Here is a 12414-nt window from a genome sequence, read left to right on the forward strand (position 1 = left end):
GCATAGTTTGGATTTGCAGGTGTACAAAATTGCTAAATTTACTCCCTACAACCACTACAGAGTTAAGAATAACTTTATTAGTGTACCGCAACATGTATACCAGGGATTTGATTAACAGAGATCAGTTGAAAAACTGCGAGACACAAAAGTAAACTTTGACTGGTGGAGGTAAAGTCTAAATTAATTGACGACTTATCTACTGAATTTCGAGTTAAAGAGGTAATTTTTCGGAAATTCCAAAGTATTTAGAAAATTCCCTCTGTGTTGGAAAGCTCACAAAAAATGGGAAATTCAAAAATATGAAATTGAATATAACACCAATACTCGCATCAACAGATACACTGATGTGATTGTGATTTCGAGATGCTCTTTTCCATGATTATTTCATAGAAATATGAAGTAGTAGTGCTAAACAGACCCGACAATACTTGATACCTACTAAGTTTACTTTTGAAGCTAAGGCAGATTTGTCGACCTTTGCAGGCTAGGAAGTCTTTGCAGGGATTAGTGCAGCGCACTTATTTGAAATTTTCTGTTTCGTTTGAAATCCTAGTAAGGGTTAATTGACTTTTGAATATAATCTATAGATTAAACATTATATAGATTATGTATAACCTATATTCCGTAATCTATAATCGCCTCTATCCCCTATCGTAGTAATCTATTTATCCTTAACAGCCATATAATCGTATTGTATATCCTAGTAATCTATACATGCTATATATCTATCTTCTATATATATAAAAATAAGTTGTCAGTGGATCTGTGGAGTATAAATGACGACACAGGGAGTATAAATGACGACCAGGACATAAGTAAAAAAACTAAAAAAAGGTAAAAACTACAAAAAAACTAAAAAGAAAAAAAACTAAAAACTAATAAAAAAATTAAAAAAACTAAAAAAGAAAAAAAATAAAAAAAGGAAAAAAAATGAAAAATAAAGGAGAAAAACAAAACTAAAAAAAATAAAAAGAAAAAAAAATAAAAAGAAAAAAGAAAAAAACTAAAAAAAGTAAAAACCAAAAAAAAAATAAAAAGAATAAAAGGGGAAAAATACAAAAATTTAATAAAAAAGCCGAAAAACTAAAAAAAACTAAAGAAACTAAAAAAAGGAAAAAAACTTAAAAACTAAAAACTAAAAAAAAAAAGAAAAAAAAGGAAAAAACTGAAAAATAGAAGAGAAAAAGAAAACTAATAAAATTAAGAATAAAATAAAAAAAAATAAAAAAGATAAAAACTAAAAAAAAAGTAAAAAGAAAAAACAAAAAAAAAACTAAAAAAGCTAAAAAAGGTAAAAACCAATAAAAAACTAAAAGAAAAAAAAAGTAAAAAACTAAAAAAAATTTTCATCTAAAAAACTAAAAAAAAACTAAAAAAGGTAAAAACTAAAAGAACTAAAAAAGAAAAAAAAAACTAAAAAAAGGAAAAAAAACTGAAAAATAAAGGAGAAAAAGAAACTAAAAAAATATAAATAAAAATAAAAAAACTAAAAAGATAAAAACTTCAAAAAAAAAACTAAAAAGAAAAAAGAAAAAAACTAAAAAAACCTAAAAAAAGGTCAAAACCATAAAAAAAAAACTAAAAGGAAAAAAAGGGAAAAAAATTAAAAATTTATTTCATCATATACCAATTCAAAAACGAATCTATACCGGGATGACGACCGGGACACTGGGAATATAAATGACACAACTACAACGGGGACGCGGGGGCACAGGGGGATATAAATGACGACCGGGACACCGGGACACAAGGAATATAAATGACGCCGGGACGCTCAAAGAGAAATCACAGACTGGGACACCGGGGACACAAATGACGACCGGGACACAGGGAATATAAATGACGACCGGGACACAGGGACATAACTACAAAGGGGACGCCGGGGTGCACAGGGGGATATATAAATGACGATGGCGACTCAGGGAATGGTCGATTAGCAATCACCATCAACAAAGCTCAAGGGCAATCATTAGAATCATGAGGTATAGATCTGAATACGGATTGTTTTCCATTGGACCATTATATGTTGCATGTTCAAGAGTCGGTAAACCTGACAATCTATTTATATGCACAGACAATGGGACAGCAAAGAATGTTGTATATTCGCAAGTTTTACGTAGTTAAAAACATATATATATATATATATATATATATATATATATATATATTATATAATATATATATATATATATATATATATATATATATATATATATATATATATCTATCTATCTATATTCACAGGTGGGACATAGGGACACAACTAATATGGCGCGTAACGACTTACGCGCGCGGGGGGGCTTGGGGGGGCGCGAAGCGCCCCCACCAACTAGGTGTTGGGGGTGGCGCGAAGCGCCACCCCAACAGCTAGTATTTATATAATCCTTTATATCCTAGTAATAGATTTATCACATATCCTTATTTATATCCTAACAAGATAGAAGTATTACTTAGTAATCTAAAACAAAGAAAAAACTGAGAAGGGATACTAGTAGAAAATCCGCGAGCCTTAGAGGAATTTTTTGTGTTCAATTCACGATTTCTTTCAATTGAGAAAAATGAATTCAAGTTTTCCTTGATTGTCGTTTCTAGACTACATGCCTTTGATCAAGAAAAAACAAGAAAATTGTAGGGACGCAGTGAAACTGCATTTATGTTTTGGTGGATCCCAGAATTTGACAGATTCTAGAATCGACAGGCATCGCTGAGAAATGGTTGCAGATTATTTAAAGCTCTACATCATGGCACAGAGAGCTATATTTAAGGCAACGGGCCAACGTAGCCCATTCTTTCAAATCATGATGGGAGTGCGTCGAAGATATGCCGTCGCAACAGAGCTCTTTTATGTCATGATAGGTCGTGATGTGACAAAAACCATTTCACTTGAAACGCGAAGATGTTTAGTTCATGGTAGGGTATTACCTCAAATGCTGATTTTGCTGCCAACATACCCATCCTGACTGATTCCATGGATCAGTTTTTTTTCAGTGCTCCGAAAGGAAAGGATAAGCAAATGAAACAAAGAAGAGAAAATCAGAAGGAAAAGAAAAGACAAAAACGACGGATCACCAGTGTAATACTAGGAGTTTTCAGCTCTAAATATAGAAATATCCATTTATAAGACAAAATAATCAGTGAAATTTAAAATTGAAATAGAAAAAAATATATAACTAAAAACAATAAAAAAGGAAGAAACAAACCCTTTATGAAATAATGCTCTATGAAGACACCTAGTTTTATAGATAAACTATAGGTTGTCTTTTCTTTTTCTTCTACTGGCCGTATACCCTTTGTTGTTTTAGCAGGCTTTTCTATCTTTGTTTTGCCATGGCTGGTCACTTTGACTTCAGATCTTATATTCATCGAGATTACAAACAAGACTCAAAAGGTAAAACATCTGTTTCTTCAATCTTTTTCATTTGGGAATATTTCATCTCGTCGGTCTTATCACTAAAAAAAAAGAAAGAAAATACATACTTGAACAGAGACATCCAGTCTTTCAGGACTCGGGTCTCAGGAACATATGTACGCAAAAATATCGAAACGGGCTCTTCCCAATTAATAAGATGTGAGGCACCAATCAAAACCGAAAAAAATGGGAGACCACCAAAGATACCAACTAGCCTCATATTTTTCAATACATTCACGCCTTCCGTCCTTCCGTAGACCTTCCGAGGAGAGGAAAAATAAATTATAAAAGAAGCACAGTATCAGAAACTGGAACTGAATTAAAAAAAAAAAAGAAAACGGGTAATTAGACCCATATTTTCCTTAATTCCGTCATTCTGTAGACCTTCCGAGGAGAGAAAAAATAAATTATAAAAGAAGCACAGTATCAGAAACTGGAATTGAATTAAAATAAAGAAAACGGGTAATTAGACCCATATTTTCCCTAATTCCGCAATTCCGTAGACCTTCCGAGAAGAGACAAAATAAATTATAAAAGAAGCACAGTATCAGACACTGGAATTGAATTAAAATAAAGAAAACGGGTAATTAGACCCATATTTTCCCTAATTCCGCCATTCCGTAGACCTTCCGAGAAGAGACAAAATAAATTATAAAAGAAGCACAGTATCAGACACTGGAATTGAATTAAAATAAAGAAAACGGGTAATTAGACCCATATTTTCCCTAATTCCGTCATTCTGTAGACCTTCCGAGGAGAGAAAAAATATATTATAAAAGAAGCACAGTATCAGAAACTAGAATTTAATTAAAATAAAGAAAACAGGTAATTAGACCCATATTTTCCCTAATTCCGTCATTCCGTAGACCTTCCGAGAAGAGACAAAATAAATTATAAAAGAAGCACCGTATCAGACACTGGAATTGAATTAAAATAAAGAAAACGGGTAATTAGACCCATATTTTCCCTAATTCCGTCATTCTGTAGACCTTCCAAGGAGAGAAAAAATAAATTATAAAAGAAGCACAGTATCAGAAACTAGAATTTAATTAAAATAAAGAAAACGGGTAATTAGACCCATATTTTCCCTAATTCCGCCATTCCGTAGACCTTCCGAGGAGAGAAAAAATAAATTATAAAAGAAGCACAGTATCAGACACTGGAATTGAATTAAAATAAAGAAAACGGGTAATTAGGCCCGTATTTTCCCTAATTCCGTCATTCCGTAGACCTTCCGAGAAGAGACAAAATAAATTATAAAAGAAGCACAGTATCAGACACTGGAATTGAATTAAAATAAAGAACGGGTAACTAGGCCCGTATTTTCCCTAATTCCGTCATTCCGTAGAACTTCCGAGGAGAGAAAAAATAAATTATAAAAGAAGCACAGTATCAGACACTGGAATTGAATTAAAATAAAGAAAACGGGTAATTAGGCCCGTATTTTCCCTAATTCCGTCGTTCCGTAGACGTTCCAAGGAGAGGAAAAATAAATTATAAAAGAAGCACTGTATCAGAAACTGGAATTGAATTAAAATAAAGAAAACGGGTAATTAGGCCAATATTTTCCCTAATTCCGTCATTCCGTAGACCTTCCGAGGAGAGAAAAAATAAATTATAAAAGAAGCACAGAATCAGAAACTTGAATTTAATTAAAATAAAGAAAACGGGTAATTAGGCCAATATTTTCCAACACATCATGCTTTCCGTCATTCCGTATTCCTCCCGAGGAAAGAAAAAATTAATACAGCATCAGTAATAAAGCGAAAGCAGAAATAACGTTTCGTTTAGGTATAAAGAACTCATTACTTTATAATTAAAAAAGAGACTTATGAAAATATGAAGGTACCCTTTTCCCTTGAATAGGAGTCCATAAACAGCAAACTGTTAGTTAACTTTCAGCAGTAGCATAATACGGACAATGCTACCATGTCAACCAAGGCCAAAAGTCTTTCGAAAAAGGAGTAATGAAAACATTATATAAAATAAGATGTGTGAATGTGCCAATGTATGAACCCTAAAAATTAAACTACTGAACCAGAAGCAGTTTTCAGGTCTATTTTTTCAGTACATTACTTAAAACATAAATTTTGGAAAAAGAAGTTTTTAAAAGATATGTAAAAACCGTATGAAACTTAAGATCAGAAAAACAAAACTTAAAATAATTCAAACTCAAAATAATCAGAAATTACCAAAAAAGAATGAATGAAACCCAACCCTCCCCAAAAAAAAATTAAATAGAAAGTCATAGCGAAAAAAGTGCGATAGGTACTAATATAAATGAATGAATAAATCTTAAAACGAGTAAAACGTAACTTGTGTAAGCAAATCAAGCTTAAAATGAGAAAAATACTACAAACAAGAGTTTGGGTAGTACTGCTTCCTTCCCCATCAGTAAAAGTTAAAACCTACGACGTCATTGGCGCTTTATTGAAAACGAATATTTTAAATATTTTTTTGTAATTAGTGCAACGTTGAAAATAAACATAAAAACTAAGGTGAAATTAAATTTTGAAGTGATGAACTTTCACAATTAATATCACTCTATACTAAAGCCCACAGAGGGCCTACCTTTTACTTGCACTTCCAAAATAATATCTAAATAAACCAGATAAAATAGAAGAAATCAAGAACAAATATATCATGAATAGTTATGAATGAGAGCGAAAAAAAACCTCGCCGTAATAAACCAGATATTTGTAATTTTATCCATAGAACACCCTATTAAGTACTCTTATGTCACACAAAGAAAACGTTATGTCTAGTATAAAACAACCCTCCCGATGAATGAACCACAAAATTGTATATTTATAGCTAGGGCGTATCCAAGATTTTTCTTTGGGAAGGAAACAGGAGAAGTATTTTTTTCCCAGGGGTTTTGTTTGATTTAGGTTACAAAAAAGATCTGAAACGTATCAAAAATTTGTCTATACACATTTTATTCGCTTTCTACAGGTCGGACAAAAATTACAGGGGGGAGGGCAAACCCAAAAATCCCCACCCCTAGATATGGCCTTGATTATAGTATAATATACGTCTTTAGAACATACCTGAAGAACGGAGATAGCTCCAAATGACCACAAAAAGGAATAAGCATAACCAGCATAAAAGACATAAGACGAGAAGGATGAAATGTTGTGATAGATCCTTCTAAAAAATTGCAAATAAGCCGCTAAAATGTAAAAAAGCGTTAAAACTGACTATGCGTTCCCCGAAGATATGAGTGGATTTAGTCTAGAATTAGTAGGCTATAAAATTTGCACGACAATATAGGTTTAATGCCTGGCACGTACGCAGGGGGAGGGGGGCCTTTGGGCCCGCCCCCCCGAAACTTTGTGAAATATTAGATTTCCTCATGGTTTCTTGGGATTTCTGGCAAAGTATTAAGAATCTAGATACATGTGTGAAGCCTTTTCGGGGGATTTTACAGCCTGCCTTTATCTGGTCAAGTCACTGCCCAATTATTAACCCATTTTCTGTCGAACTTTTTACCCTGTTTGAAGTAATTAGCAATTGTGCTGTTATTTTTTTTTGTAAAGAGAGTTTGCTTTCCATAGCAAAATAGAATTATCCTTGATATTAGGGCTTTTATCCCCCCCCCTCTTTCAGGTCAAAGTACAGCTTTTAATGGATCAATTTCGGAAACTGTCATTTTTAATTGAAATCTACGTTTCTGCAACAAAAGAACTACCACCCACAGCATCCATATTGCACTGTTAATCCTAAAATTTCCCTTTCAGTGGGATATAATAGATAGATCACTGGTTCTAAATCGTTATGAACATAACCCGAGCCTAAAACGTACTTTTGAGGCTTCTGTCTTCTCCCCCCCCCCCCTTCGCTACAATACTACAGATTAAAGTTAGTCTGTATTTTCCGATATACGTGCTTTTTGCATTACTAAATAATAAAAAAAAAAAGAACACTTTATATCTGCTGTTTCGAAGGTTTTGAACCCCCCCCCCCCCGAAAAAAATCCTGCGTACGTGTCTGTTTAATACATTGCAAATTAAAAATTTGACGAGCCAGGATCTAACTAAGAAACGCATTATATGAGCGAGAGTACCTTCAATGAAAGGGGGTTTAGGTATGATAAGAATTCAATTATAAATTGATCAAAGAAATAATTTAAAAATTAAATTATAAAATAAGATATAAGAATTAGAGAAAAATACACAAATCGACTCTTTTCTCCGTAATAATAGACAATATTAGATTTTGAGAATAAAAAGAAATAAAGTGGAATTACGGAATAATTGAGCCTCGACTTTACAGTGGCGGAATCTCTCAGTATTAGGAAATATTACGGGGTATAAGAAGCAATCAGAGAAATTGAAAGTTGGGTGATTATTTGAGTGAATTAGCAGACTTTAAGATAACCTTCAGTAGCGAAGGTTATAAGACAATTTCAGGAAAATTTGTCAGTGTTGAGCGCACATTTTATAAGGAAAGTGAGACACCCCTGGCCTATTCGGCAATCGGCCTAAGTGGAAATTACATTTTGAGTACCAGTACCTGGGGTGGATACATGATTTTTTTTTTTTTGCCGGGTAGTGTCCCTGTTTGAGTCTTAGTCCAGCTAATCGACTAGTGAAATATTCACACGGCTATTCATTTTACTTTCTCGTTCAACCCTTGTTATCCCACTTTTCGGAGGTATATTTCGCTCACTAAACATTGTTTTAACTAAGGGAATTTCAATTCGCTAATTAAGTTTGAATAGTCCGACTATTCCAAAGATTAAATTAATTTTTTTATGGAGTAATGCCAATTAAGAAAGATAACATTTGATGTATAGATTATAAGATACCAGCTTATTTATGGAGCAGAAGTTGGGATAGAGGCTCTTCTGAAACATGTTTAATAATGACAAATTTTTACGTAGGATCGAAGTTATATGTCATAAAGATAGCGACAAAGACATTTGAGAAAAATTAGCGAAACAGTATATCGCGTTTTTTCATATGGAATTGGCAGCTTTAAAAAGGCCAAGGAAGCCATTACGAAAAAAATTACAAACTTATAAGGAGATTTTTGAAAGAGTTGAACAACATCCGTAAGACATTCTTCAAGAATTGCATTTTCTAAAGAAAAACAAGTAGTATAGAAAATACTGGTAAACCTGAAAAAACTTGGTAAACCAAAGTATAGAAAGTATACAAAAAACTTGGTAAACCTGAAAAGCGTATTCGGGATCTAGAAAATGAATTAGATCTGATATACCCTTTTACCCAGGAGAAAAGTGTCGCTCGTGAAGAGCATGAGGAGGTGGGGGAAAAATAAAAACAAACCTGCGATGAGGTAAATAAAAATCTTAACCAAGTAGAATTGGAAATTATTGGAAGGCATCTTTTACTAAAATGAAAAAACTCTAGAGCACAAAAAGTAAACAGCTCAACTTTACATAAAATAGAGGTAGAGAAAATAGGAGAAGCCCATAGAGAAGTGGAAGAAAGGGCTTAAGAAACCCGTAGAAGGGCAGAGGAAGAGAGAGATCACCAAGAGTTCAAAAAAAAACATGAAAGGTCTAATAGAAACTCGCTGGAGAAATTTGAAAAGCGACTTATAGGCTCTGGGAGGGTCATAATAATTTGTCGAAGGATCGATTGAGAAAAATTGAAAATTATCAGACATTAAACGCTATGACAGAAAAATATGCCACTTCATTTACTGGGGGGGGGGGGACCAGGCGACAAAACAATTAGGGAGTCAAAGTATTATCGTCTAAAAAACGAAATCCATAATATTTAAGCTCAGAATGCTAATAATCCGGTAAAATGTGATTCTTCAGAGCCTTTTTCTAAAAATTACCATGAAAGAGATGATAAAGTAACCCATAAAAGAACAAATTGGGCTATAGCCTATAGTAAAGGCAATATTAATGAGCATGTGAAATCATATAGAAAGAAGGAAAATTAAATGAAAAATTGACCAAAATGGTAATTAACTCTAGTAGTGAGCAAGCTTTTGTGCGAGCTGACCTAATTAATAAGATAGAAACAAACCATATGGATACGATTACAACAGTATGTTATTATAGAACCAGTATGTTATTAAAGCAACAGTATGTTATTATAGCATTATTTAAGCACCAATACCCCTCTGCTTGGGTGAGAATAGTAATCAAACCCGACTCAATAATAACCAAAACTCTATAAAAACGGAATTTTGATACCAATAGTCGCATCAACAGAATCGTATTTTTATGCTAATTTTAAATATATAAGTTTCATCAAATTTAGTCTTACCCATGAAAAATTAAGAGCCTGACAAAATTAGCCTTATTTTAGAAAATAGGGGGAAACGTCCCCTAAAACTCATAAAATCTTAACAAAAATCCCACCATAAGATTCAGCAGATCAGAAAATTCTACTGTAGAAGTTTCAAGCTTCTATCTACAAAACTGTGGAAATTTTTATATTTTGCACGAGGTCCTTCTAGATATCAAATTTCATTAAGATCCGATAACCCGTTCGTAAGTTAAAAATACCTCAATTTTTCTACTTTTTCCGAATTAACGGTCCTTGCAATCCCCCCCCCCCAGAGATGGTCGAATCAGGGAAGTGACTATTTCTAATTTAATCTGGTCGGGTCCCTGATAAGCCTGTCAACTTTCATTGTCCTGGCTTATCTGGACGAGCCCGAACTAGCAAAACTGGAACCGACAGACAGACCGACATAAATTTACATTGCAATTTAGGAATCTAGGACTTGTGCTTATTTTTCCAGCCAAGTTTCCTCCCGAACCCTCCCCTCTAAGCGTTTTCAGATTTCCAGTTCCTCCCTTCGACTCCCCCCCCCCCAAGTCACCAGATTCAATAGGGATTTAAAATAAGAGCTCTAAGACTGGAGGTCCTTCTAAATATCGAATATCATTAAGATCCGAATAACCCATTCGTAAATACCTCATTTTTCCAAATTAACGGTCCTACCAATCCCCCCCCCAGATGGGAAGTAACTATTTCTAATTTAATCAAGTCGGGCCCCAGATACATCTGCCAACTTTCATTGTCCTAGCTTATCTGGAAGTGCCCAAACTAGGAAAATCGGGACCGACAAACAGATAGACAGACCGATAGAAATTTAAATTGCAATCTAGGACTCTCCTCCACTCTCAGCGTTTTCCAAAATTTAAGGTTCCCACTCGGATCCCCCCCCCACAATCTTACTGGACCTGGTTGGGATTTAAATAAAAGTTATGAGACATGAGGTCCTCCTAAATAACAATTTTCATTAAGATCTGATCACCCGTCCGTAAGTTAAAAATACCTCATTTTTTCTAATTTTTATTAACTCCCCATCCTTCCCAAAATTAGAGGGTCCGATCCAGTTATGTCAATAACGTATCTAGGACATGTGTTTATTCTTCCCACCAAGTTTCATCCCAATCTCTACACTCTAAGCGTTTTCCAAGGTTTCCGGCTTCTCCCTCAAACTCCCCCCAATGTCACCAGATCTCTTTGAGATTTAAAAAAAGAGCTCTGAGACACAAGGCCCTTCTAAATTTCAAATTTCATTAAGATCTGATCACACGTTCGTAAGTTAGAAATACCTCATTTTTTCTAATTTTTCCGAATACCCCCCCCAGCTCCCCCAAAGAGAGTAAATCCTTTCTGGTTATGTCAATCAAGTATCTAGGACTTATGTTTATTCTTCGCAACAAGTTTCATCCCGATTTCTCCACTCTAAGCGTTTTCCAAGATTTCAGGTTTCCCCCTCCAACTTCCCCCAATGTCACATGATCCCGTCGAAGTTTAAAATGAGAGCTATGAGACACAATATCATTCTCAATATTAAATTTAATTAAAATCCGATCGCCGGTTCGTAAATTACAAATACCTCATTTTTCCTACTTTTTCCGAATTAACATTCCTCCCATTCCCCCCCCCCCCCCAGATGGCCGAATCGGGGAAGAGACTATTTCTAATTTAATCTCTTCTAGTCCATAATATGCCTGCCAAATTTCATCGTCCTAGCTTATCTGGAAGTGCCCAAACTAGCGAAACCGGGATTGACAGACAGACAGAAATTGCGATCGCTATATGTCACTTGGTAAATACCAAGTGCCATAAAAACTAATTGGGCCTTTTGTCTGTATATACTGAAAAATGACACTAGTGATTATCTTCTTCAATACATGCTAAAAACAGCAAATTTTCAGTTCCCTGGAGCTCCTTCGTGAATCATCAGAACTTGCTCCCCACTCAGCAAAGCACAAAGAAATAGCTGACGTAATTACAATGAATAGTCAATAAAGCTTTCAAAACTCGGTTTGGTATTTGATAACAATGCCAATGGATTGCTAAGGTAATGAGACTCTCTAAAATAGAAAATGATATAGATTATAATAGACATTTTACAGTAGAGGAGATAAACAAAGTGATTCAAAAGTTACCATTAACAGCACCGGGGTTAGACATGATTTACCCACAGTATATCAAACATTTAAGTGACAAATGGATAAAGACATTGTTAGAAATCAAACAGTTCGTGGTAACGAACTGTAGTAAGGAGCGATCTGGCTCAATAGTAACCAAAACTCTAAAAAATTAAATTTTGATATAAATAGCTACATCAAAAGAATTGCATTTTAATGCTGATTTTAAATATATAAATTTCATCAAGTTTAGTCTTAGCCATCAAAAGTTACGAGCCTGAGAAAATTTGCCTTATTTAGGAAAATAGGGGGAAACACCCCCTAAAAGTCGTAGGATCTTAACGAAAATGACACCATCAGATTCAGCGTATCAGAGAACCCTACTGTAGAAGTTTCAAGCTCCTATCTACAAAAATGTGGAATTTTGCATTTTTTGCCAAAAGACAAATCACGGGTGCGTGTTTATTTGTTTGTTTTTTTCCCAGGGGTCATCGTATCGACCAAGTGGTCCTAGAATGTCGCAAGAGGGCTCATTCTAACGGAAATGAAAAGTTCTAGTGCCCTTTTTAAGTGACCGAAAAAATTGGAGGGCATCTAGGCCCCCTCCCACGCTCATTTTTTCCCCAAA

At 34.3% G+C, this 12414-nt stretch overlaps 1 protein-coding gene across 3 annotated transcripts in view; it reads right to left on the minus strand.

Annotated features, from left to right (window-relative positions):
* Positions 1 to 3489: 3489 nt before the first annotated feature.
* The window catches only part of LOC136042695 (E3 ubiquitin-protein ligase MARCHF5-like), a gene marked incomplete at its 3' end in the record, with an annotated part of 41126 nt that continues 32201 nt past the window's right edge, over positions 3490 to 12414 (minus strand). For all 3 annotated transcript variants that reach the window (XM_065727655.1, XM_065727657.1, XM_065727656.1), the window contains 2 exon segments: positions 3490 to 3668; positions 6460 to 6581. In XM_065727655.1, coding sequence (XP_065583727.1) covers positions 3490 to 3668; positions 6460 to 6581 — 301 coding nt within the window.

Source organism: Artemia franciscana, unplaced genomic scaffold (genome assembly GCF_032884065.1).
Source record: "Artemia franciscana unplaced genomic scaffold, ASM3288406v1 Scaffold_1795, whole genome shotgun sequence".
Lineage (NCBI taxonomy): Eukaryota > Metazoa > Arthropoda > Branchiopoda > Anostraca > Artemiidae > Artemia > Artemia franciscana.